General features: G+C 36.4%; 4 protein-coding genes across 4 annotated transcripts in view; 3 read left to right on the top strand and 1 right to left on the bottom strand.

The window, feature by feature from the left end:
• The window catches only part of LOC113503342, a 22,246-nt gene extending 19,877 nt beyond the window's left edge, over positions 1-2,369 (top strand). Inside the window, exon 22 of the mRNA XM_026885223.1 lies at positions 262-2,369. Coding sequence (XP_026741024.1) covers positions 262-320 — 59 coding nt within the window. The 3' untranslated portion in view covers positions 321-2,369. The remainder of the gene's footprint in view (positions 1-261) is intronic.
• LOC113503418 (PX domain-containing protein kinase-like protein) lies at positions 2,358-13,139 on the bottom strand. The gene is made up of 11 exons (XM_026885377.1): positions 12,734-13,139; positions 12,292-12,480; positions 11,695-11,791; positions 8,015-8,121; positions 7,193-7,309; positions 6,540-6,783; positions 5,876-6,118; positions 5,263-5,471; positions 5,034-5,114; positions 4,645-4,744; positions 2,358-4,230 (listed from the first exon to the last, which is right to left on the bottom strand). Exons 1-11 carry the CDS (start codon positions 12,833-12,835, stop codon positions 4,106-4,108), a joined length of 1,614 nt encoding a protein of 537 aa, XP_026741178.1. The 5' UTR covers positions 12,836-13,139; the 3' UTR covers positions 2,358-4,105.
• Positions 13,140-14,033: 894 nt separating this feature from the next.
• On the top strand, positions 14,034-18,955 carry LOC113503412 (ATP synthase subunit alpha, mitochondrial). The gene is made up of 10 exons (XM_026885362.1): positions 14,034-14,194; positions 14,587-14,718; positions 15,316-15,429; positions 15,980-16,244; positions 16,597-16,821; positions 17,054-17,223; positions 17,503-17,597; positions 17,769-17,988; positions 18,224-18,391; positions 18,472-18,955. Exons 1-10 carry the CDS (start codon positions 14,129-14,131, stop codon positions 18,688-18,690), a joined length of 1,674 nt encoding a protein of 557 aa, XP_026741163.1. The 5' UTR covers positions 14,034-14,128; the 3' UTR covers positions 18,691-18,955.
• A 910-nt stretch (positions 18,956-19,865) lies between these two features.
• LOC113503356 (polynucleotide 5'-hydroxyl-kinase nol9) lies at positions 19,866-26,052 on the top strand. The gene is made up of 5 exons (XM_026885248.1): positions 19,866-21,736; positions 21,962-22,178; positions 22,467-22,946; positions 24,752-24,912; positions 25,473-26,052. The coding sequence occupies exons 1-5, from the start codon at positions 20,098-20,100 to the stop codon at positions 25,721-25,723; spliced, it is 2,748 nt and encodes a 915-aa protein (XP_026741049.1). The 5' UTR covers positions 19,866-20,097; the 3' UTR covers positions 25,724-26,052.
• Positions 26,053-26,094: the final 42 nt, after the last annotated feature.

Raw genomic sequence — 26,094 nt, forward strand, 5'->3', positions numbered from 1 at the left:
ATGTCTACCTTATAGCAGTTTTATTGGAAAAATACTTTTTTCCATATTGCCAAGAGAAAGTTTTGCATTTAATTATATTTCACTTTCTTATAACTTCACTAGTTTTATCAGCCATTTCCGCTGTTAGTCATAAACGTCTTATCGTTTGATGTAACAATATCATGCATGACTAAACCTCATTCTTCCCAATGTCATTGATTCTGTTCCAGAAAACCAATCTGGACTTTATGTCTCAACTAACAGAGTTCATATTTGTTTCAGCAATGACGCTGAAGGATTTCGATCTGGATGATTTCGACGATATCATTGAACTCGAATAACGATTCCGATACATATAACATATTTATATATGCCTACTTATGATCAATGTTGAACAATACAATTGATTGTGTTAATTAGAATTATTGAGAGATATTCACTCGAGAAGCAAGATATTCCGATAACATTGAACTTTTAACTCTATAACTAAGTACATCAAGTGCAAAATGGCTTGTGTTCGACTTGGACTAAATCACATTGATTTTAAATTGTATAACTTCAAATATAAAGTTGCTTTTTCTGTGTTTAGATGTAATCAAGTAAATATTACAGAGTCAACTCTTAATATGTCATAAAAGGTACACTTAGAATAAATAGCATATTCTCATCTCTATGACGATAGCCATAGCTGAAGTTTATAAATAATAGAACAGTGTTAGAGTTTGCACTGTACGAAATGTTTATTTTAATGGTGATTGTAATTATTCATTGTGTAATATGTATAGCATTAGGTATCCAACCTTCTTAAAGTGTCCGTTTATAGTAGAGTCGGTAAAACAGTATAGAATTTCACCAGAATCTGTTTTACCGACTCAGCCCATATTTAGAAAGTTAGAATTTACAATCAGCCTTTTTGGTCGTGCAAGAAGCAACGTAAGTCTCGCAAGCAAATACTACTAGATAAACGACATAGGGTTACATTAGTACATGTCGTTGGGTACGGAAACCTTGCGTTGCCTCATGCACGGACGTCCCCGTCTACCGGTAGGAAGAATTTTCAACAGTTTTTTGAAATTTGGTAGAAAACTTAGTAAAGAATTACTAAAAGATAATAGTTTTTGAAATATTTTTGCCCGTTTATTCCAGTACGATAACTCTCGAAACTTAGTTTTGATTTCCTTTTTTTAATTTTAATTGATTCTTAAACGATGCTACCGGGCTGAGATCGAATAGCGATCCAGTGTTGTGTCGTTAGCCGTCGATTGAGCGTAGTTCCAAGTTATGCCACTGTCAGTTTTTGTCGCTAGTGTCGAGTTCCGAAGTATCATTTTTATTCGAAATCGAATGAAACTCGAAACGAAAGAACTCGATGCTGTCTTTAGTAAGCCCACTGGACGTTTGGATACCTCAGAACTTATATAACAGTTTTCCTCAACTCTCAGTATTGGTAAGTAACTTGAACAAATGATCCTAGGACATGTTCCGCCTACGTTCGATTGTATTCAAAATAACACGTGCAATATACAGTCGATCGCACTTGTTCTCTTATAGCATTTATGTCAAAGCAGTAAGGTTGTTTTTTGTAATAGTTCCTGATTTTGAATGACTGTACGATTTTTTTCAAGTTCAAGTTATTTCCCGATAAAATTTCAGAAATTTGATTGCGTGCCTTTTTACTTTTAACGCAGCTTTCATGTAAATTATTCTCGAGTAGATAAATATTATTTTAATATTATATAATAACTACTATACATATGTTCTCTTCAGATTTTTATTTACGAAGATATATATACAATATGGCTATGACAGTTACAAATATTTGACTAAATAGCCAAGTCAATGTCTTGATTTCATGTTTTACTTCGGAAGGTATATTGTTCCAATTGTGATAAAAGTATGTTTTTTTTTATTATTTCAAGAATTTATGTGTCCTATTTGATTATATTGATAGTGTATTATTTCAAGTTAGTCATAACTTAGGTGTTAATGTAAGTATTATATAGTTTTTATCTTATGTAACATCCATTTTAAAATCGAGTGTGGAAGTAATCTCAATTTCGGTTCGTTTCACTGTAAATGTTTAGATATGTGTATTGTATAGGGATGTTTATTTTGTATTAAGATGTGCTCCACGGCATCCATAGTACCATATGATGGTAGCCTCAGAGCCAGCTTCAGTATGTAGCAACTATAATATAAGTCACACACTCACGTGATTATTTACGAGTAAGTCCATTATATTTTATTTTATTGCAAATGATTGCAATGTTACGTTTTCTAAACATAGTTGTAAGATTAAAAAACAAACAGGAAAATAATTTCTAATGTTTCCCTTAACTAATTGTAAATGTCGAAGTTCAATAAATAAAAACGCCAAATAATTATCGCAACTGTATATTTTCTTATACTAACAACAAAATATATTAAACATTTATGTAACTTACACTAGACGATTAAAGCTTCTAAATAGTTACAATTCCAAAAATAATTTCATAATTAACCAATAAAATAATGCTTGACCAGTCGCATATCACTTATTACAATAAGGCTTCTTACACTCGAGGCAAGACAAGTCTCAAAAATTCAACAACTTTTGTCTTAAAAGATGCTTATATACGCACTTATAAGACTTTGTGGCGGTAGTCTTCAGGCTGTAGTCGAATATCCGACACTTAAAGCCGATTTAGACGGTGCGGAAAGTATCGTTCAAGTTGCGATACACTGCCGGCCACGATATGACTTTAGTTACCAAAGATGCGCAAAATATTTCTCGCATCATCTAAATGAGCCTTCATAATATTACCTCGAGTATAAAATGTCTTATTTAAATTAATATCTCCATATATCATTCAAGATCTGTAACTTAATAACTAAATTAAACAATAATTACGTTTATCTGAGAATTTTATAATTCTTTTGTTCGATATTGTTTTATCTTAATTAACAATGCATTGGATTTGCAAACATATTGAATATTGTACTAAATAAATTACCTTTGGTGATAATTTTAATTCACAAACTTACATAAACTGAGCACCCTTCTTTAAATACTTTGTTTCAAGTTTAAACATATACGAGTAAGTGTATTATACGTGTGTGATCTCCTAAACGGCTGGACCGATTTGAGTGATGCCCTGATTACTTTAGTTAGATTCACAATCCTGCCCGGCAGAACAAAGTTTACCTAGTAAATATACAAAATAGAATTCTAATACGGAACACAAGCACTCATTTCGAATGATGATTAGTGGTCATTGTATATTAACGTTTAGTAAAACTCACATCCAGAAAGCAGTTAAATATTTATCTTTCTAAATAATTGAAATCTAGTATGCTTGTATTAGCTCTTATTTTTGTAAGAGGTGTAAATTAAAACTATCACCGTAAACTTAAATTATTCTCATTTGGCTACATTTTAGTCTAATTTCATAATTAATATAAACACCAATAAAAATATCGAAGCCTAGTTTCAGAGATCGATTAAATAATAATATATTTTACTGGCTGGTGTAAAAATAACTTTAATTGTATTCTATTAAGGTTGAAAATAGAATCACAGGGTTTTTGTAAGTAGTAAAAAAATACTTATAATTCGATAGCCCATATCTTTAGCACGTGTAATATTTGGAATATGAAATGCACCATATTGCAGTTTACAAAGAATTAAAAAAATATCTATTTTTCCCTTTTTCAGGAACAATCTTTTGTGTCTAACACTTTGTGAAAAATACATACCCATTTGTTGACCATTTATTGTTGATACGAAAAGTAATATTTTTGAATTGTTTTAACATTCCCCAGAATTAAATGCGCATCTATTTTATTTTGGAATCGCATATTCATGTTGTGTAGATACAACGAAATGAAGGGAAACCTCTTTGTACATTTAAATATAGCCACCATTTCTCACTATAATACAATAATATCCACTAGACGTGCGATTATTTAGATGATGAACAATGATATTAATAACTCTTAATTCAAAGCAGTAAAGATGATGTTCGTAACGTTGTTCCCATACAATGACAGCATGCACGCCAAATGCACTCTTGTTTCTATTACCTTTAAATTCATTCTCGCACTGCGATTTCTAAAGTATATTGTGTTCAGCATTGTTTGGTTACTATTACCGTGAGTCCGAGTTGTTTTGCGTGGCGAGGCTGGATTTGTCGAAGTTACAGATGGCGTCGAGCAGCGACCGCCGCGCGTCGTACGTCTGCGGCGAGTCGGGGGTGCTAGCGCATATGGCCCCTGGATATACAAATTAAGATTTATTTGATATTTCGGTATTTTGGAAATTCGAAAATACATACTTTTAGTTTACAATATTCTCGACCAAAAACATAACCAGCAATTCATCAATATTGTAATCCACCAGTACGTTTAACATTAAACACCAGCGTCCTATTTTATTCTACACTTTATATGAACAATGAAAAATTACAACAGGTTGGCATTTCGTAAGTGTAGGTGGCAGCAGCTACTTAGACAGACGAACGACATTTCAACTGCCATCCAACCAAACATTCCGTCTAGTGCCTTGGCACGTGGAGGCACGTGTTTATACGGCTTAATATTATGTCTTTTGTATTCTCAACTGATTGACATGTTCCTATGTTGTATGCAAGTTTGAAGGCATATAGGTATTTCTTCAGGTAGACCTACCTGTGGTTGGCGGTGTCGGCGAGGACGCATCGCTGACGCTGGCCGATATGTACATGTCTGGTATCGACGACATCGACTGCCAGTGAGACTCTCGGCGCTTCTGTGAATAATGAACGAAAATCACACTAATATTATAAATATGTTTGTTTGTTACCTCTTCATGCCCAAGCGGCTGGACCGATTTCAATGAAATTATAGGTAGTTGATGACTTGGATTCATACTTTTACCCGACTTCTTCAATTTGTAAATTGTTTTTGCGGCTATAAATGACACCGGGTGAAACCGCTAGCAGCAGCTATTTATAAATAAACAATTGACGGTAGGTATGTAATGCTAGCAGATGTGATGACATGAATTCCTAGGTTTATAGTACAGTAAAACATCTTACCACTTTTCGCTTTTGTTTCTTCATTTCATCCTCAGAATTAAGTATCTCTTGTATCCGAACTTCCCTTTTGGCACTGCGCATCTAAAGGAAAATAATCAAAATCGGTTAGACCGTCTGACTAAATTTAAAAAACAAATTGATTTTGGTAGGAAATATACGTATATTTCCTACCAAGATCGTTTACCTTTTTGACTACCTATACCAATAGATTTAGGTTTGAGGTACATACCTTTTTTTGGTCCTTCTTCAGCTTATCCTCTATATGGTCCACCGCCGCCCTCAGTTCTTCCTTCAGAGCGAGCGGGAACTTCAATGTTGCTCGTTCCTCTTTACATCTCACTGGGTACTTCTTAAAGACTGGTAGTAGCAGTAAATAGCTGAGTGTCGGCGGCATGCTCCTGCACGCGTCCCGGGATAGGATGATCCGGAGGAGTGATTCTGGAAATAAGTATAGACAATAGGTTAGGGTAGGGTGCTATGGTTTTCGGAATGAACGAATATTATAAATGAATTTAGTTTTATTAGAGAACTTAATATATTAAAATGTCAAGGTACTAAAACTTGGGCCCCAAAATTTATATTAAAAAAAATTGGAATAGTTTAACAGAAAATTTAACGCGAATTTAATCCGAGCAGTAGGCTCGGATTTGATCTCCACGTAGGCCGAGCATTATTGTGATCCACGAATCCGACATTCGTGGATCACACAATTCTGAGTTTGTGCGAGTTACTTAAATGTTTGTGAAACGGCGGGTTTCACAAACATTTAAAGATATTCTAAGGATATAAAGAATGCTTTAGGCGAGGAACCCTTTTAAAAATAAAAATAAACTTTAACTAACTGAGCTCTTCACTAAGATAATCAGGATAGGTATCACAGTAGCAGTGCGCTAGCGGCCTCCCGAACGTCATCTCATACAGGACTCGTCCGAAGCAGTGCGCGTCCACGTTGTCCGCGGAGTAGGAGGGCCGCAGCTGCAGCAGGTACTGCCGGTAGAGGCTGGGCCCGCCCAGCAGTATGTTCTCTATGTCCGTGAGGTACACGTGGTGCTGGACTACCATTATGTTGCCGGGGTGCACGTGACCTGCGTTTAAAAGTAAAGAAAAATTAAGTCAAATCAGAAAGTCAAAACTTCGAAAAGCTTTATTTGAATTTATAATTAATATTCTGGTACTAGTCAAGCTATACTTCATTTGTTTAGGTTATTAAAAGCGGAATCGATCTTGGTGTCCTTTTGTCAAAAACAAACCAACATATATATATATATATTGGTATAAAAACACTCCAAGATTTAGATTGTCTCGTGTAAGATTGTTTAGATTTATTTAAGATTCTAGACAAATAGAGTGTAGCTGCTTCTGGTGATAGTCTATTTCTATGCTATATTAGGACCAGCTAACAGTCTTTCTGGCTTTAAGCTGTATACAGTATTTTATTTCCGTCTGAACGGATGCTTTGCACGTGAAAAAACAAAAAAATAATGGTAATAGGTTAAAATAACGTACCATGCGGTAAACCCTTATCGTGTAAGAACTTCAAAGCTTCCAAGATTTGCCTTCCATAATCGTAGATCTGTTCTTCCACAAAGGGCCTGATGTTCTTAGGGTTGGAATACTTCGCGAGATGGCTCCCGCTGTACTCAGTCTGGTAGATCATGTCTCGTAAGCTCCCACCTTCATATATACTCCGGACTACGTACACTCCCGTGTCTAAATTTTGAAATGCTAATATTTGGTCTATGTGAGGATGCTGGAAAATGAAATATAAATCTTTTTGAGTACCATTACGAAAATAACCAGTCACCAGTTTACCAAATTACCAGTACGAAAATTAGAACAGAATTGTATACTGGATTTAATTTTCCAACTTTTTTGTTGCTATAGGCAGGATTTATAGGAAGATACCTTTGCATAAAGACGATATAATTGATATTATTATAACATAACTAGCCAGAGGTAAGTACAGCAGAGCGAGTGTAGAAAGCTTTCTCGAACTCTTTTTTTAATATCTACCCAATCATAGTTGTAGGTGAAATTCGACTATAACGTGATAAGATTACTATATAAGAATAAGTCAAGATACGGTCATTAATAGTGCATTGTCAGCCTTAAAAGAAGGGTTGACACTTAAATATTTAAATAAGGTACTTTATACTTACACTAAGATTTTGTAAACTCTTAAGGGCCGCCTGTAATTTCTTGTCATTTAAATATCTATCGGGACCGAAGTTCTGCCACGAGAGTATACAGTTTTCTTGAGTCTTTGTATCTGTTACCTGAAATCAATATTTTACAAGCTATTAAAATACATTTTGCACTCAATTTGTGTCTCAATGTTGGTTAAACCCCCTCACACATAAGAAGAAAACCAGTGTGTTGAACTCATGAAAAAAATAAGTCATTTCTGTGAATACTTAAAATAAATAATGAGTTTTTTTATACTTTAAAACAACGTAAATGATGAGCACTTCAATTTTTATCATATTTTTATTGCCTGAAAAGACAGCTATCATATTTCGTGACTCATAACAAAGGAATATTCACGTCATTGGTTTTATTATAATAGGTATAATCACAGAATATGTATGTACTAGAAAACCACATATTATCTATTTGATTGATATAGTTATAGAAAAACCAAACAAGGCACAACTAATTTCACTATTTTTACTCGGGAAAACTGTAATTACAGTTCACATTTAATAGTGCAAATGTGTAGTCCTTATTCCTGTACTAGGGATAAGGCACTCGGTACTAATGTATTAGGAACATCCACGTGGTTAAATACGAAAACTATTAACATAATTATGATTTCATACTTTTGGTAGGCAGTGTTCAAGTTAAAAGATAAATCGTATATTCATTTCACAACAAAATTCGTTAGATTGAACTATGCTGGATTTTATGTAATGCACTTTCATAATGAAATGCCTAAAAAGAGTAGTTATAGTAGTTTATAGCAACTTGTTAAAGCAACTAACTAAGAAGTTATATTTCCTTATCCGCCATCCGATGTCGGCGATAGCACCTTTGAGTTCGAAGCGGCCTTCTCCTCGGAGGGCAATGGATACTGTTTGCAGCGCCAACTCTGTAACAATATTCAAGCATCTATCAAATAACGATTCTTTCCCATAAATCGAGGTAATCTATACCGGTATATCAAACACAAAAATCCATCATCATTATCCTAGCCTTTTCCCAGCAATGTTGGAGTCAGTTTTCGGTCTAAATGGATGCAGCTAAGTATCGATGTGTTACAAGCAACGACTGACTATCTGACCTCCTCAAACCAAGGCCAAACGATACACCTTAGTCGGACTGGTTGTTAGACTTTCTAGCTCTAACTACCCGGCAAAATCCGAGACCTACAATTTAACGTGCCTTCTGAAACACGGAGGAACTCGTTATGTCATAGAAGGACCGACCGTAACAAGTGCAGCTTAATTTTACTATATTTAAATCAAGTATTTGCAAAAAAAAATCACCTAAGATTTTAAAGACGGAAATAGGGCCGAGATCTTACTCTTAAATCGAATCGAGACTAACTACAACTTACAAGGATTGTTTATGCGCAATTAATATTTTTAGGTAAATTGTTGTATGTGTTATGGTAACATTGTCCTGAATGTGTACTTATTGAGTAGAGTTTTATCCAATAGAACTACAACAATACCAATTGAGCCATTCACTGGCAATAGACATGCAACGCGACTTCGAATCGCAGACTATCATTTATCGCCTTGACCAAAGAGTTACTTTACACCGCTCGGATAATGTAACGAAATATTATTTTAAAGTGTATGATTTCTAGAAGGCAACCTTAGTTCTTTCTGCGAATATGGAAACTGATAAAAGCCCAGGCCTGACTAGAAAATAATATTAAAGATTTTTGTTGAAAAGATTCCCGCTTTAAGGATCCCAATCCTTATGTCGCGGTGGGTTTCACAAACATTCGAGTCAGATGAACAAAGACACCCAGACTCAGGGCCAGGACAAGCATACGTGGATCACACAAATTCTTGTCCTACGCGGGGACCGAACCCGCGACACTTCGCGCTGAGTGGGTTTGGCTCAATCGCAGTTTTTTATCCACAGGAAGACGAACTAAAAGGTCATTGTGGAAACATGTGTGTAATTTGTAAATATTTGTCCAAATCTATAATTAATAACTGACATCCGTATCGAAAAACGCTCGAATGATTCACGAGTAAGCAGTCCCTGATGTGACGTATCAATGACGAAACAAATGATTGCTACAATGTCACGTGAATCGAACCGTACCGGAACGATTTATCTGATGGGGGATCATTTAATTGACACATTTTCGTCACACAGAACAGAACTGCCACAGCGGCAGTACACATCTTGTTGTTGAGAAACCTGGATTCCAAATATTGGAACCTGGAATTGACAATCGGAAAGAGATCTTTGGGATATTTACAGGCAAATTTTACTGAATTGAAAAGCAATCCGTAGGGAAGGATATAGCTACTTCAGAGTTGCGAATCGCAAATTTTTGGGTATCGCAAGTTGCGATACCCAAAAATTTACGAAACAAGAATACATACCAAAATACTTGAAAAAATACTATCTATCACGACTTCTAAACGTACGATTTTTAACCGTCGCACGCGTCGCAGTGTCGTATTTTACATTGATTTCCATGTAACTAGGCCAGTAGGTTAGGTTAGCATTACTTTACATGTGTAAACAATTTTCGTCGTATTGTTACTGAAGGTCACTGCACTCAGATTCACAAGTAATTTCAGACCAGAAAGAGTATTTGGTGGCCAAGTTAAGTTCACAACCTGGGACTAAAAACAGTTATCTGACAGCATTCCTGGCAGGACGTATTGCACAGATAGCCAAGTGGTTGAGATCTCCACGCCAAATCCACTGTGCGTGGTGTGTCGCGCGTTGATTTCCGCGTAGAACAAGACAAGTATTTGTGTGCTGCACGAATTCTAATCCTGAGCATGTTTGTATGTGCATGTTACTTGAATGTTTGTCAAACATCACGCGACGCAAGGAACTGGAACCTCTATTTAAATTTAATAAATAGTGTTTTTTTTTAGGTATCCTGTTTTAGACCCACTGATGGGCAAAGGACTCCCCCATTTTGTTCCAGACCTTCCTATATCTGCGATTACTGGACACGTACATCCCGTTCAAATGAATAGATCGTCACACCGTTCCACCTTTTTCCGCGGACCACCTAGGCGACGATTTCCTTCCTCTGTCGTCCAGTGGGAGACGATTTTTGCCTAACAGTTTATATTGTAAAAAATCTAAGACTTAAATTAAACGTCAGAATTACTAACAGCCTGAATGATACCGTGGGGCACAGCTAGTGCACAGGGCCGGATTAACCATCTCGGGGCCCCTAGGCACAGTTCGTTTCAGGCCCTCCTTTTTCATACCGTACTTTTTTTTTATCGTAAGTGTTGGGCCCCTGGTCACCAGGCCGGATCCAGGGGCCCAGGCAACAAAGGAGTGGGCACCTCCTTGGTTTAAGTTATTTCATTCAGTAAAAAAATTATCTAGCTTTTTTTTAGATGCCTACTTTGGTGGTGGGCCCCTGGTCATAGTGGGCCCCTAGGCACTAGCCTAAAGTGCCTTATGGATAATACGGCACTGCTAGTGCATCATATAGTCATAGCAGACTCATTTTAAGCTAGGTATATGTGCTAACAAGCCTTATCAAATATTTAGTCTAAAGAAACACGTAGATGCGTTCCTTTTAAACTGTTTACCTTCTCGTAATTACGTATTTACATTTAGAGTGCAATTACCTTAAGATACTACAAAAAATATTATATTTTCAACTATATTAATTGTAAGAGATTCTTACGCAATTTATAGACAATTCCTTACCTACCTTACCTATTATGACCCCCAAACATAAATTGATCAAATGGTGAATGGAAATTACGCATGACATCACAACATGCTATAAATTTTACGATATTGTTACGTCACAAGCCCCCTCTCCTTAACTTTAAACAGTTAATCTATGACAATTTCCGTTGGTCAGAAAAATAAAAAAATACGTGCCAAATACTTTTCAATTATCTACCTGAAGGACTTAATAGATTTTTACTCTTAAAACCCAGTCATCAACCCTATTAGTAATCGCTTCACTCCTTTATATAAACAAATCTGGTCATTGTATCACTAGGTCACAATGAGCACATTTTAATAGGTTAATTACCTTCTATTTGAGTGCAGTTTACAGATAACATGCAAATAGAATACCTACGTAAATAAATTTATTATAATAACGTGAGTCATACAGTATTGTACCAAGTGCATGTGAATATTGTACTTAATGCTTTGTAAATAGTATAAATACCACCTGACAGTATTCATTAATATTTATGAGCGCTCATTTAATAACATTGCATTAATTCAGTTGGTATTCAGTAACAGATTTGGTTAAATAAAAATTAAATATATTAACTTTGTAGAGGTTTATTCCTAAACAGGTGAATTTGAGAAAGAGTTTTGCTTTCATAATATAAGACAACTCTACTGTCTTTGCCCTTCTACATCCAATGTAAAATGAATTCTGCCTACTGCCAATACCCAAATATTGCCTTTTTTATTGACACATTTCTTTTGCATTCTTACAATTTAAATTCCATATAATATAAAGAATTACCTGCTGCATTTGAAGAATAATTGTGAGGATCCAGAAAGCTTCTAACTTGACGAGACAACGCCAGTTCATCATGCCTCAAGATTTCATTTAAGTAGTTCTGAAAAAAGTAAAACCATAAGCCAGAGCAAATTGCAACTAAAAGCTATAGGCATTATGTCTATAATGCAGTGTTTATAAAAATCACTTTAAAATACTGCTTTTCATACTTTTGAAAAATAAATCAGTTTATTACAATCCCAATGTAGGAAAAATACTGTAGTGAAACAAAAAAGCTAGAGAATTATAAAAAAACAAATTATTTATTCATAACTATATTGTTTGTGTTAAGAAACCAGTACTTATGTAAGAAGTTTGTCCTTTATAGGACATTGAGACTCTCTTTGTTTGATAATTTCTGCTTGCCTTTTCAGCAAACATCACTATTTAAAAGCATATTCATTAGTTTCTTTTTAATTACACTTTTTGGACTGTGAAACAGTAGCTAGTGGAGCTAAAGATGAATTTTACATTAACATGAGGACATTAACTATACCATAGTGCCAGCATTTAACAGAGCTAAGAAAGAGTTTGATAAATAAAATAGGAGATACTACAAACCTGTAATGCTATCTGCCTTTCAGCAATAAATGATGGATCTAAGTTTCCAAAATACTTCTTTGGTGGTAAAGGCAGGTCGTAGCCGCTCGGGGCCAGCGCCGCGTGTAACTCGACAAAGTCCTTGTACCTCCGCGACACTGTCCAAGTCGTGTCCCTTAAGATACCTCGGGAAACCCGCAATGTGTATTCCTACGAAAAAAGTTGAAGATTTATAGCACACGCAACACATCGACTAATATAAAATAATTAGGTAATCACTCCTTTTTTATAATTAAGGCGAGTAACAGACCGATTTATCGATGTAACTTAAATGTCAACAAACTATTATTTTGATTTACGGTATCCCGTAATCAACCGTTAAATCAATACGTAAGTCAAGTGTAAGGTTTCTTCAACAGACCAGCAGACCATGAGATGTTTCAAAACAAAAAACAGTACTCACTGTATGTTTCCTAACAGTTTGTGAATTTTCAATTGTGCAGGTCAGAATTTCAGTGTCATCTACCAGGGCTTTCGTATGCGATGTTTTCTCAAATATGGCCATTTCACCGGTTATTATACACTCATTGATCGATACAACACTTACGACAAACAGTACACATCGTTATCAATAAAAATAATGAAGAATACTAAAGTTCTATTGGAATCGTATTAGTCGCGCAATTCTGACAACTGCGTTCCGCTATAAGAACATGTCGCAGATCATGAAGTAATCTCTTCTTTTCTCCAATCTACTTGTTTCCTAAGGAAAGAAATGCGACAGCAATACTAATGTGTATGCTTAAATTTATTTTTTGTACAGACATTTATGGAAAAGGAATTTGGCAGTTCAAAACAATCAAATATAAAACTGTCAACAAGTACTTGACAGTAGAGTTCCAGATATTTATTGTACAAATATTTGTATTTGAAACATAATACGTTATTTTTCAAGTAAACCGTGTGCCACACAAAGGAAAAAATAAGTTACAAATTACTTACATCTCCTCTTCGCTTACAGCAGCATTAGGAGCATCTACACTAGTATTTTACCGCTTATCAGGCAGCCTGCTATGGTAATAAAGAGTACTGCTTCCTCTCCCCTAAGTTATTGCTGTGCTCGACAGGTTCCATAACATTATGTTTCTGTTTCACTATATTTTCAAGACCATCAGGTACATTATGGAACGCAATAAATCATTAAGTATTAACTACTTATGTGCTGTCATGAATTATAAGGATTTGTTGATATGAACTATGAAGTTTATTCCAGTTGTGCTGTTTAGAATGTTAAAAGTATCAACAAAGATTGAAACTGGAACGGGACGTCCGAGTGTTTACAAAGTCAGTAACGTAATTTTTGATATTTTTCCTGACACTCTCTTAGACATAGAGTGATGACGAAATGAAGATCTGTTTCTTGAATGATTAACTATCATCGATTCAGTCTACAGAAATAATTTCAACACATTGTTTATAAACGTGTGCCTTATGATCATAATTCACATCCGTTTCAAAGTGCGTTCTGAAATGTAAAATTATTTTGTTGAACGTTAGGAGCAAAAAGTTTTAATCATTAGACTTGATCTGTGAAGTAACTTCGATGAATCGGTATGCCTTTAATTTTTTTTTTATATTTTCTTTTGAAAAGGAAAATACCAAAGATTTTAATTGGTGATTATAGATTGCTAGTCGTAAATGTTTGAACTTCTAAACGCACTTTCTACTGCAGACATAACCATAGACTGGAATCGATTATGTCACTTCCTGTTCTACCGCAACGAGTCGTGAGCGGAGAACTTCGACTACCACGGGCCTCTATCTATTCGTCTGCCATAGTTATAAGAATTAGTGAAACATGTCTCTCATCTCCGCTCGTATTGCCGGCTCAGTAGCCAGGCGTTTGCCTAATGCCGCCTCGCAGGTAATTATCTTTTAGATTATAATTGGTACGTGTGTATAACCCTGTAACATGAAAATTGTACCCGGTTATCAAATATCTCAAAATGTCTAAGGGTTAGAAATCATAACTAAATGTTCGTAATTTCTTAATTTATTTTACTTATGTAAGTATAAGCTCCCTTATGTCGATATTCTGGATAATATTTCCGTAACACTTGCTTAATTAAAATACTCTGTTGTGTATGATCGGTGTTATGTAATACGGGGCGATTCGATTTTCAGCTCTTCAGAAATATGAAACTAGTGAAATAAATTAGAAAATAAGTAGTGAGAAGCTGAAAGGAGTGTTAGTGTAACGGCTTAGTGTTATAATATGGTGTGAAATGTGTTGATGTTGGTTATGTCGGTCGGCAGGTATCGAAGGTCGCGGGTGTCGCGGCCCCCGCCGTGGCGGTTGCTGCCCGCAACTTCCATGTCTCTCCCACCCAGAAGGCCGCTGAAATCTCCACTATCCTGGAGGAAAGGATCCTGGGTGCCGCTCCCAAGGTTAGTAGTATTACATAAATCCTTATCTATAACTATCAGTCTGCTTATACTGGAGTTGCTCTGATTTGTAGAATTATTATAATTACTAAGGATGAGAATGCTCTTCAAGGAGGATGGTATTGATCCATGACCTATATCTGTGGTTCAGTTCATTCACATCCAGTACATAGCCTAAATGTTCCAGCAACACTGACAGCTGACATTCTTACAACATAATTAGATTTACATTAAATGAATCAATTATATTTCTAAACAAGAAGAATAAGAGAAGATATATTATTATTATAGGGTAGTTAGAATGTGTAGCCATATAACCTCATAAGGGCAAATAACCCCATGCCAATGAACTTTAGTTACCATCAACTGGTTATATATGCAATAAAGTAATGAAATCCTCTTTAGTCAACAGAGAGGAATTAAAAAGAATAAGTCCTGAAAATGTTTTCTTGTCTTAGATCTTCATCAGTTAAAAATTAAAAATATAATATAATTTCAAATAGAAATATGAATGATTTTTATAATAAATCAGACCTCAACTCCAGAAGAAAGAAGGATATTTCCCATAGTTTCATTTTTTTTTTTGTTTTTTCCAATTAGGCTGACTTGGAGGAGACTGGCCGTGTGTTGAGCATTGGTGACGGTATTGCCCGTGTCTATGGTCTCAAGAACATCCAGGCCGAGGAGATGGTGGAATTCTCCTCCGGTCTTAAGGTTTGTACATTTTTATTTTACATAATCTACACCCTATATACCTTTATCCAGCTGTTGGATCAAAAACAGGCTGTAGAAAAATAAAAAGAGCTTTTTTCATATTTTCTTCCTATAGGCATGGCATATTAATAGATTTTTGATTGATATGAATCAGATAATGAATAATGGTTGATTAAATTATATTTCTCTGATTGTTATGTAACTAGATTCTACTCCTTATGAAAAATATCCGTTATAGTTTTCTTTTCAAACATGTTAGTTAGAAGAATCTGTGCATTTATATGTACATTATGTTAATGTTTTAACTATTAATGCACTAATAACTGTACCAAGAAAAAATCAAGCAATTTAAAATTCAGATACTGATACTGGAATTGTCTGCATTATGTTGCATAACTTTACTGCATAGCAGGATTCCAGGAGTACATTTTAAAAACCAAAACTAGAGTATGGAATAGTTCAATGTAGCTGCAAGAAAATGTTCATCACCACAAGCCTGCCATCTCAGCACAGCATTAAGAATTGTGCTAATTTAATCCTCTTTCCTTAGGGTATGGCCCTTAACTTGGAGCCCGACAACGTCGGTGTTGTAGTATTCGGTAACGACAAGCTGATCAAGGAAGGAGACATCGTCAAGCGTACCGGCGCTATCGTCGACGTGCCAGTAGGCGAGCAACTGCTCGGTCGTGTAGTCGACGCTCTGGGTAACGCTATCGACGGCAAGGGACCCATCGACACCAAGTCCCGTATGCGTGTCGGTATCAAGGCCCCCGGTATCATCCCCCGTGTGTCTGTGCGCGAGCCTATGCAGACTGGTGAGTTTTTATTTGCTGCACTTGGATTTTCTTAACTTCAGTTCTTTCTTCTATTATACTTATGTTTCTTAACCTAAGTATAATAGCTGTTAGCTAGCTGGGACACTGAGGACTCCCACTATTAGTAAATACGTAAATGGTTCTAGAGTTCATTTTATACATAGATACATTTTTATATTTGAAAGACATGTCTGTAACATGTGAGTAATTTTAGTCCATCTCAAGTCTTTCGTTTGTGATCGCGATCCACACTCAAATGTTTACGTAACTCAATTATTCTAATTTAGAAGAAAAATCACCAATTCATATTTTTACCCTCGACTCGATATTTAACAGCCCCATTATACTTTAGGTATCAAGGCCGTCGACTCCCTGGTACCCATCGGTCGTGGTCAGCGTGAGTTGATCATTGGTGACCGTCAGACTGGCAAGACTGCCCTGGCCATCGACACCATCATCAACCAGCAGCGTTTCAACAAGGGCGAGGATGAGAAGAAGAAGCTGTACTGCATCTACGTCGCCATCGGACAGAAGAGGTCCACCGTCGCCCAGATCGTGAAGAGGCTGACTGATGCTGGTGAGAACTTCAGCTTTTCAATGACAGAATATGTTAGGGAGAATGATAAGTGTTAGGTTATGATCTGTTTTACATTATGTAAGAAAAAGATTTAGAAAGAAGTACCAATATCTTGTTAAGAACGCAATCTTTTCCATGGTCTTCTGTGGTTCAGTCAAGTAGTGGTAGTGATCATTCGACCATTCTCACGGCCGATAGAAGGTTCTTCTTACGAACTTGTCATGGTAACCAGGTGCTATCAACTACACCATCATCGTGTCTGCCACCGCTTCCGACGCCGCGCCCCTGCAATACTTGGCGCCCTACTCTGGATGCGCCATGGGAGAGTTCTTCCGTGACAACGGCAAGCACGCCCTCATCATCTACGACGACTTGTCCAAGCAGGCTGTTGCCTACCGTCAGGTAAATAAAACTTTATGCATTTCACATTAACATATCTGTTTTTATTTAAAAGTTAATACTTATAATGCTGCCAGTTATCTGGTTTCCAAGTTTTGGGTTTAATTTCTTTGAGTAGTAGGATATATGAGTGATAAAATTATAATTTTGATATACTAGCCATAACAACGCATTTTACATTATATTGTCATGTAACCTTATCTTATCCATCAGCTGTCTGCAAGTATCCACTTGTAATATCCATCATATAAGTTAACAGTGAAATGTTTTTTCATTGTATAGATGTCACTGCTGCTGCGTCGTCCCCCCGGTCGTGAGGCCTACCCCGGTGATGTGTTCTACCTCCACTCCCGTCTGCTTGAGCGTGCCGCCAAGATGTAAGTACACAGCAAAATAAATATCACTCATGTGGTAAAAAAACTAAATTGAGACTTAGATCGAAAAAAATACTTTCTTAAGATTGTAGTTTCAATAAAACTAAATCATGTGGTATTAATTTAAAAGCATTAGTATCTTTAAGATTTACAAGTAATGTTATTTCCCCCCAGGTCCGACAAGATGGGTGGTGGCTCCCTGACTGCCCTGCCCGTCATTGAGACCCAGGCTGGTGACGTGTCTGCTTACATTCCCACCAACGTAATCTCCATCACTGACGGACAGATCTTCTTGGAGACTGAGCTCTTCTACAAGGGTATCCGTCCCGCCATCAACGTCGGTCTGTCTGTATCCCGTGTAGGATCCGCTGCCCAAACCAAGGCCATGAAGCAGGTAGGCATAGCCTTCATAGCAGCTTATTTATGATTTGTTGACTTGATATTAAACTTAACAGATAAACTTCATGTCAGGTCAGTTTAAACTGCCAGACACTAGTGGACATTTTTCAGTTAGTTTGGTAGTCGTAAATATTCGCACTAATTAGTCAAGCAGTCTGCTAAGTTTGAGCATTCTTTGAGTTAGCCTTTTGAATATTGATTTCTACTAATTACGTAATACCGTGTGACAGGTGGCTGGTTCCATGAAGCTGGAGTTGGCCCAGTACCGTGAGGTCGCCGCTTTCGCCCAGTTCGGTTCCGACTTGGACGCCGCTACCCAGCAGCTGCTGAACCGTGGTATGCGTCTGACTGAGCTCCTGAAGCAGGGACAGTACGTGCCTATGGCTATTGAGGAGCAGGTAATGTATCATAATTTTCAAACACCTAAAAACATGTTATTTTCGTAGCTCCGTAATTCACATCACATTCTGTTTTCCAGGTTGCTATCATCTACTGCGGTGTCCGTGGTCACCTCGACAAACTGGACCCCACCAAGATCACCGGTTTCGAGAAGGAGTTCACCCAGCACATCAAAACCAGCCACCAGAGCCTGTTGGCCACCATCGCCAAGGATGGTCAGATCACCAAGGAGTCTGACGAGTCACTGAAGAAGATTGTCACCGACTTCTTGGCGACCTTCACCCAGGCGGCGAACTAGACGTCTAGTGTTTACGAACTTTGGTCTTGACAGGAAACTGTGATCCGCATTTAGGAGTACCTGAACTCGTAGCACAGTCTCGTGTCAACAACCACTGTATGTTTAGGCCGGCTAATGGAAGCGTTACATAAATCAAGCTGCTTCCACAAGCAGGTTTATAGTAGTTGTCATTCGTATGGACTGTATTGAATGTTGATACAATCATGGAATGTATTTATCTCGAACGTCAGGAGTGGTTATATATTATTAAATGTCATAAAATTAGCGTTATGTTTTCATTTAATTATTACGTAAACCTAACCTCTTGATATCCCTTGTAACATATTATTACGTAACCATCAATAATGTTACTGGCATAACGATGTTATTCAGTCAATTATAGTGTCGGCACTTGGCACTGACTTTGCTTTCCTCTATTCAAATTGATGCATTTCGTACCCTTTTTGAGGTCAAGTAACGATTCCAGTCGGCAAGGGGGGAATTATAATTATATACGTATTTCGATCTGGCTCAATTCTTACCCTACATGAACAGCAATGTTGCACACGCATAGTTATTTAACTGATGTGGTTTGAATTGCATGTCGTCTCCTGTCTGGAATTAAAGATTAGCGAAAAACATGCTCAATAAGTTTTAATTGATCTAAAGAAATCATACAAGCTGGAATACATACATACATATATAAAAAAAAACCTTGGTACACCTATAATATTAATGCTGTGTGTACTTAATTTGTATTGTAATTTCTAATTTGTTAAAAATGTATGTTATGCTGTTGGTAAACCTAATAAATAAATCCAATTCCAGATTGTATGATGTTTATTCCATAACATATGCGCTCTTGCTCAAGCGCTCTGTTTCTTTATGCGCTCCTCTGTGACTAGCTTAGGTGACTAGGAATGAAATGGGAGATTGGTGATACGATTTGGTATTATGATCCAGTTGTTTTACGAAACATTTTTTGGCTATTATAGTTAAATGTGTTTTTATCAAAATCAGCCATTGACAAATGAAGTAGGAATCTTCATCGCAAAGGGTTTTAAAAAAACTATGTAATCATTATAGTCTCACTTATTTATATAGCTTGTCGTAATAAACTTATTTATATAAATTGAGTTATCAATTTCCTCAATTTTATTTTCAAATCATTATCGATTTTTGTGTTTCGTTCGGATTTTTTTTGTGACAACCCCGTACATTTCCATATGTCAACACTGTCAACTATCTACGAACTGCCAAACTTAACACGCATGTTCGTATTCCCGGCGAGTTTACAATATAAATATTTGTATATTTAGCACGCTGTGGGAGGACACGCATTTTGAATCGATCAATACATACACTAAGTTGCATCCCATCAGTAGTTAGGTCTATTTATTAAGTATTGTGTGAGAATTTTAGGCCAAAATGGATTTTTTTGCTAAAGCACACGTTTTAAAAAAGAAAGACAGTAAGGCAGAAGAATTAACGAAGAAAAATCTAAAAGCCATGTTGCAGGGCTACAGAAAAAGCGATAATGAACTTATTAAGAAGAGTGCAAGCGGTGATATTGGTATTTATACTAGTTACGACGTGTCCAATGTGAGTGATGTTGAAGAAATTGTAATTTCTGGTAGTGAAGCAGATACTAGTCAATCAAAGTCTTCTGAAGCCGATAGCACATCACCTAGTAAAATTTCTGCTAGTAATCGATATATTAACAATGAAATTGAAACAAAATCTGAAGATACAGAGAGCCAGAAATCTAGTGCCTCTGGTAAATCAAGTGATGAAGTAGTTGTGAGAGAATCACGAAGTAATGAATCTATATCGGAGTGTGATGAGGAAATACAATCTTTGTCTGACGAAGCTGAAAGTGTAGAATCTGACTCAAGTGAGGAAATACCACTTCTAATAAAATTAGATGAAACAACAACAGAAGCTGTGTCAACAGATTCAGAAGAATTTGATCCAGAAGGAATTTTAGCATCAAAAATACTTGAGAAATTGGGTAAAACCAAAGTTGAATCTAGTCATAAAGGAAAGAAGAGGAAACTCGAGAATGTTCCAAAAAATAGTAAATCTAAGAAAAATCTTAAAGAAACCACACCAGTTGCTGAAATTGATAATGTTGATGAAATGAAAGCTTTGAGTATAGTCACTGATGATGACAACACCACATCAACAACTGATTCTGCACCATATGTGTCAGTATCAGTGGATTATATGCCTGACCAGAGTTTCTCTGATGTTATGAGAGAACACTTTAAACCCTTAGTTGACGCAGGTAGCCGTTTCCCTCCAACAATAACAGACTCGGACAATGCTCCAGTGGTTGACAATGATTATAGATTGTTTTTGGTCAGTGATGAAGATGAAAAAGAGGGGCAGCAGATTGACGAAAATGCAGATTGTAACCAAGAAGGAACACAAGAACAAGATCAAGACGAAAACATGGCGGTCACTAATGATCCATATGCTGTAGAGAGACCATCATCTTTAGAAGATATTCCCCAAAATGAACATGACAAAGAATCACAGGAAGAGAATTTTGTTAGTCCTGTAAAAGTTTATAATACACAAAATGGTTATGTGTGTGTGCTGAGGCATCCTACCAGTTTGTACATAAATGGGAAAGTAAGAGTTAAGTTATTAACAGGACCAGTTGAAGTTCTTGGTCACAGACTGAAAGAAGGCCAAAAACTGAAGCTGTATGCTCCTAATAACAGCCATTCTATGTGCTTCTCCACCTTTACAAGCGAAACATCTTCTTATGGACTATTTGGCAAGCTGACAGCTGCAGGGTTAGCGGTATCTGAAGCTGAGGACATAGTGACATCCTTGAAACCAAATGATGGGGTGATTCTCCTTAAAACTTTGGTGGAGTCTTCAATTGATTTTGTACAAAAGTATATGAACACAGAACTGAGTTTGAGGTCCTTGAGGACTGTTGAGAGTGTGCTTAGACCTATATCTGTAGACTTAGAATGTAATCTCTACCTGACTAAGCCATGGAGACACTTTCAGATGGGTACAGAATGGGAGTTGGCTGTTCAACATGGAAATGGTAAGCAAACATTACAAATATTTAAAAATGGTAAGAGCTTCTGTTTTAGATATCACTGCAGGGTAAAGGCCTCCCCAATAATTAGAAAACATACTTAAACTTACTTTCGGAACCTTGAAGCACTTGCTAATGAATTGGATTTCTAATAACATTCTTGTTAGATCTTATATGACTTACATTTTCTTAAGTAAACTTTAGTAAACAGGATAATTTGCTTTATTACAGAGGATAAAAGCAGGGGTGTCATCTGTGGAGGCAAAGGCGTGGGCAAGTCCACATTCCTTAGATACTATGTGAACCAATTGTTGGAAGATGGTCCATTGCTAGTCATAGATCTAGACCCAGGACAGTCCGAGTTCACTGTAGCGGGCATGGTGTCGGCCACAGTAGTCTCTGCACCACTACTTGGACCAAATTACACACATTTGAAGACTCCTGATATGTATGTATCTTAATTTTCGTTTTCAATGCACAGCCTTTAGAAGAATAAAATAATCTATTTACACCTGCATGAAGTTGATGCATGTTTCAATACTTCTCAATTTCTTGTGACAAATTTAAAAATGAGTGAAAGAACTACTTATCTGCTTAATATAATGTGAAAATGCAGGTGTGAAAGCTTCTATCACCAGCTATGTTTATAAATAACATATTTACAAACATACATATATTTTTTGTTTTTATGACTGTATATACAGTGCTTTGTATTAACAGAATTATCTGTTTTCAGAATGTACTACATAGGCATGATCAATCCTATGGACAACTGCGTGCGTTACGTGAACGCTGTGACCGAGGTGCTCGTGGACTGCCACGCACGCTTCAGCAACCTGCGCTGGGTCGTCAATACCATGGGCATGTGCAACACTATAGGCCTCAGATTCATAATCCACACCATACTGCACACACAGCCCACCTTTGTAATGCAAATAGACTCTAACATAAGAAAAAAACGCTTTGAGCACCAACTACATGACTACAAAGTCCAAGAGTTGTACGACGAATGGAAGCACGTTAAGATATTCAGGTGCTGTAATGCTCCAACGTTGAAGTATGCGTTCGTGCACGCGAAGGCTGTGGAGGGGTGCGATAAACACAACACGTCGCGGTCGCCGAAGGACGATAGATTTTTGAACTACCTTGCGTATTTTGGAAGGCTAATGAACGTTAATAGTGGAGCTAGAAGTTTGCTTCAAATTTTACCTTATGAGTGAGTATCCTGTAGTGTTTCTTTATCTTTGAGTTTACTTGAGTTGATAGTAATTCAATTGCATCAGTTGTTAAACTTCTAAAGAAAAGTAGGTATTCCAACTTATATTGGCCAAATATTAATCATTTAGAGAAGAAAAAGAATAAGACACTGGACTACACATCTTTTTTTGCGGAGAAACATGGAAAGTGCTAAACGTGTCGGCAAACTAAAATTATTTAAATACTGCTCAATATTTAGTATTATAGCACGTAGCTGTCATATCATAACCACATTGATTCTTGAGTCCCTAAAGAAACATAATAGTGCATTGTAGGTAGCACACTCAAAAATAAAACTAAATGTTCATGAATCGTGCCGGTATGAACCCTAAGAGCATCCGTAAAATGCTTAGACACAGCGAATAGTTACTTACTTTACAAAAATTTAGTTTTAGCTGAGGAAGTAACTATTCTCAGTCTCTTTATAATAGTTACCCTTTAGTAAAAAATCAGCTGATCGTCAGCCGTTCGCTGTTCAATTTAAAACTTTAAGCAGTTGACCAAAATGAAACATTGTTTAACTAGTAACAGAGCTTAGGTACTCTTAGCTCGAAGTAAATAAAAAAAAACCTACAAAGTGTCAAAAGTAATGAGGTGCATATTGAACTGAATTTGTATTCCGAAATGGAGAATCGAACCCAAAATTACTTCCGTTTTTATTTCAATCAACTACAAATCATGAATAGACTATTTACCTGAACTACTGCTCTACATAATTAATACCAGACAGTAATGATTATTATTAGACAAAAACAATACCGTCCTACAAAAGTTAACACTGACACAATTTGTCAAATCCACCACATGTGCACGGTCAGAAATATAGGTAACTGTTTAGTGTTCGACGACTAGCTATCCGACGGTTGCATTTCCTGCGTTGGTGTGAGCGAGATGCATGATATTCATCCATTAGTCTACTCGATAAATGCCTCCCATCTGTTTCGTCGGTTTCACGATCCCGTGCTATTTCCGGCAACACTTGTACGCTGGTCGAATCTCAGTACTGTCTACCGTGCCTTATCTCTATGATTCATTGTCCACCTTGGCCTACAGGCTACAAGTCATTGGAAACGTATTGGTATTTGAGGAATTTTAGATATAACAGCGTTATTAGTATCGCCATATACAGTTCCCAGCTAGGCGCAAATCAATTGCCAATCAACTGCAGTTTTATGGCACGATTGCCGACAATATCCAGGCCAATCGTCGATGGGACTTTTCCATACTTATAATATTTTGATTTGGTGTTTTGTTATGAATGACATGTTCGATTATCACAATAACCGGGTTCCACAATTATGAGTAATAAGATAATGTTTGTCTCCGGGAACTGCGCGTGATTCACGCGAAGGCTAACAATGGCTCGTTAATCAATCAGTGGCTGTTATCATTTCAGCTTCTATGAAAGTATTGTAATTTCAGAGCTCAGCTGGAATATAGTCTTGTTAACTATCAGCATATAATGTAGTATTCGTAGGCACATTCTTTAGAATATTATGAGATTGTTTATCAAGTAATGCAACGTTATATACCTAGTAATCGTAGCCCACTGTACATTCTGAGTAACCATATTATGAAAAGATTAGGGTAAATGAGATTGGCCGATATGAAAAGTAAGAATTTTCGTATCTAAATCTCACCACACTACTGTATATGATGAAGTGTTTCAGTGGACAGCCACAGGTGGTTAACTCCATTACCAACATAACTACATGTATCTTGGATACAGCCTCAAAAATTCTGACGTCTATTTTTTTGTTTCAGGGTCAATTTGGCTGATATCGCCGTGTTGACTAACGTGAAAATAACTGATGACATTTTGAAGGTGATTAATGGAAAAGTAGTAGCTCTGTGTCGAAGCAAAGATGTAGCAAAGGGAAGTGTGTCGTGTATTGAGAATAACCCTCTGTCATGCTACGGACACGGTACGTTTGTAATATACTATGCCATTTTAGCAATATATATATCAGCTCTTGGGGCACACTCTACATAATGAACAGAAAACAAAAACTAATTCAGCATACATGATTTACTTTTGGCATAATTCTGAATTTATATTGAATATTGGAAGCCAAATAAACATATTATTAATTTCATAATAAACATCAGTATTCCATGTTAATAATTGAAATTAATATTTTGGAAATAATATGAAGCAGGTGAACTACATTTAAAATTAAAAACTTGTTTTATAAAAGCAGAATAAGATAATTATACTATATTGATTAATAAATATGCATGTCCTAATGACTAACATATCACCAGAATTGGTGTAAAACAGATTATTTACAGTTAAAAAATATAGCATTTACTTCAATTTAATATAATGTATTTTCAAACAAATAGCATACGAGATATGCTTAGAAATATATAATTAATATCATAAAATGTGTTATCAAAAGTGTTATAAAGTGCTGATTAAACAACATGATAACTAAGAATGTGACATACTCAGGCATTCTCTGAATTTTCCGTAATTTTGCAGGTTTGGTGCGAAGTGTGAACTTTGTGGAGGGCTTGATGTTCATAGTGACCCCAGTGCACAACCTGCTGCCAGTGAACACCCTGGTGTATGCGGACTGGGCGCCCGACCTGTGCGCGCCTGACCCTGCGCTGCCCGCTGGCGTGACCGTGCCCTACGTCACCACTCCGCACCAACAACAGAAGCAGCTGATGAACCCGCCCCGCCGCCGCTTCAACCCACTACAACTATTGAAAATGTCGAGGATGGCCTAAATTGAAACTTTCCATTATTGGTTAATAAATTTGTAATTGGAATATATCCAAAATAATAAATCTTAAATTATACAAAAGGAAATCTAATAATTATTTTGTTAATTATATTTGACGATAATTTTGTACTTACAAGGCTAATGAAACATAACATAAATGATCATATTAACTTAAATATCCCCATCCTAAACACCTTTGCTTTATAAATGCTGCATTAAAATTTTATAAAAAGTCAAAAAGAGTTTAGAAAAGAATTGTTGACATGGGGTTCCTTTATTACTAATAAATTATATTAGGAAGTTATAATTTCACACAAACAATAGATTACAATTCAACTGCCCTACGGAATCAGATTGGACGTCTCAGAGACGCGT

The sequence above is a fragment of the Trichoplusia ni genome, chromosome 2 (genome assembly GCF_003590095.1).
Source record: "Trichoplusia ni isolate ovarian cell line Hi5 chromosome 2, tn1, whole genome shotgun sequence".
Classification (NCBI taxonomy): Eukaryota; Metazoa; Arthropoda; class Insecta; order Lepidoptera; family Noctuidae; genus Trichoplusia; species Trichoplusia ni.

Excerpts from the sequence above, each read along its gene's own strand:
- LOC113503418 (XM_026885377.1), bottom strand. The coding sequence starts at position 12,835 with ATGGCCATATTTGAGAAAACATCGCATACGAAAGCCCTGGTAGATGAC. Across the intron at positions 12,481-12,733 it reads AAACTGTTAGGAAACATACA|GAATACACATTGCGGGTTTC; the intron begins GTGAGTACTGTT and ends CTTTTTTCGTAG. Across the intron at positions 11,792-12,291 it reads AAAGGCAGATAGCATTACAG|AACTACTTAAATGAAATCTT; the intron begins GTTTGTAGTATC and ends TACTTTTTTCAG.
- LOC113503412 (XM_026885362.1), top strand. The coding sequence starts at position 14,129 with ATGTCTCTCATCTCCGCTCGTATTGCCGGCTCAGTAGCCAGGCGTTTG. Across the intron at positions 14,719-15,315 it reads TCCTGGGTGCCGCTCCCAAG|GCTGACTTGGAGGAGACTGG; the intron begins GTTAGTAGTATT and ends TTTTCCAATTAG. Across the intron at positions 17,224-17,502 it reads AGGCTGTTGCCTACCGTCAG|ATGTCACTGCTGCTGCGTCG; the intron begins GTAAATAAAACT and ends TTCATTGTATAG.
- LOC113503356 (XM_026885248.1), top strand. The coding sequence starts at position 20,098 with ATGGATTTTTTTGCTAAAGCACACGTTTTAAAAAAGAAAGACAGTAAG. Across the intron at positions 21,737-21,961 it reads GGCTGTTCAACATGGAAATG|AGGATAAAAGCAGGGGTGTC; the intron begins GTAAGCAAACAT and ends GCTTTATTACAG. Across the intron at positions 22,179-22,466 it reads CATTTGAAGACTCCTGATAT|AATGTACTACATAGGCATGA; the intron begins GTATGTATCTTA and ends ATCTGTTTTCAG.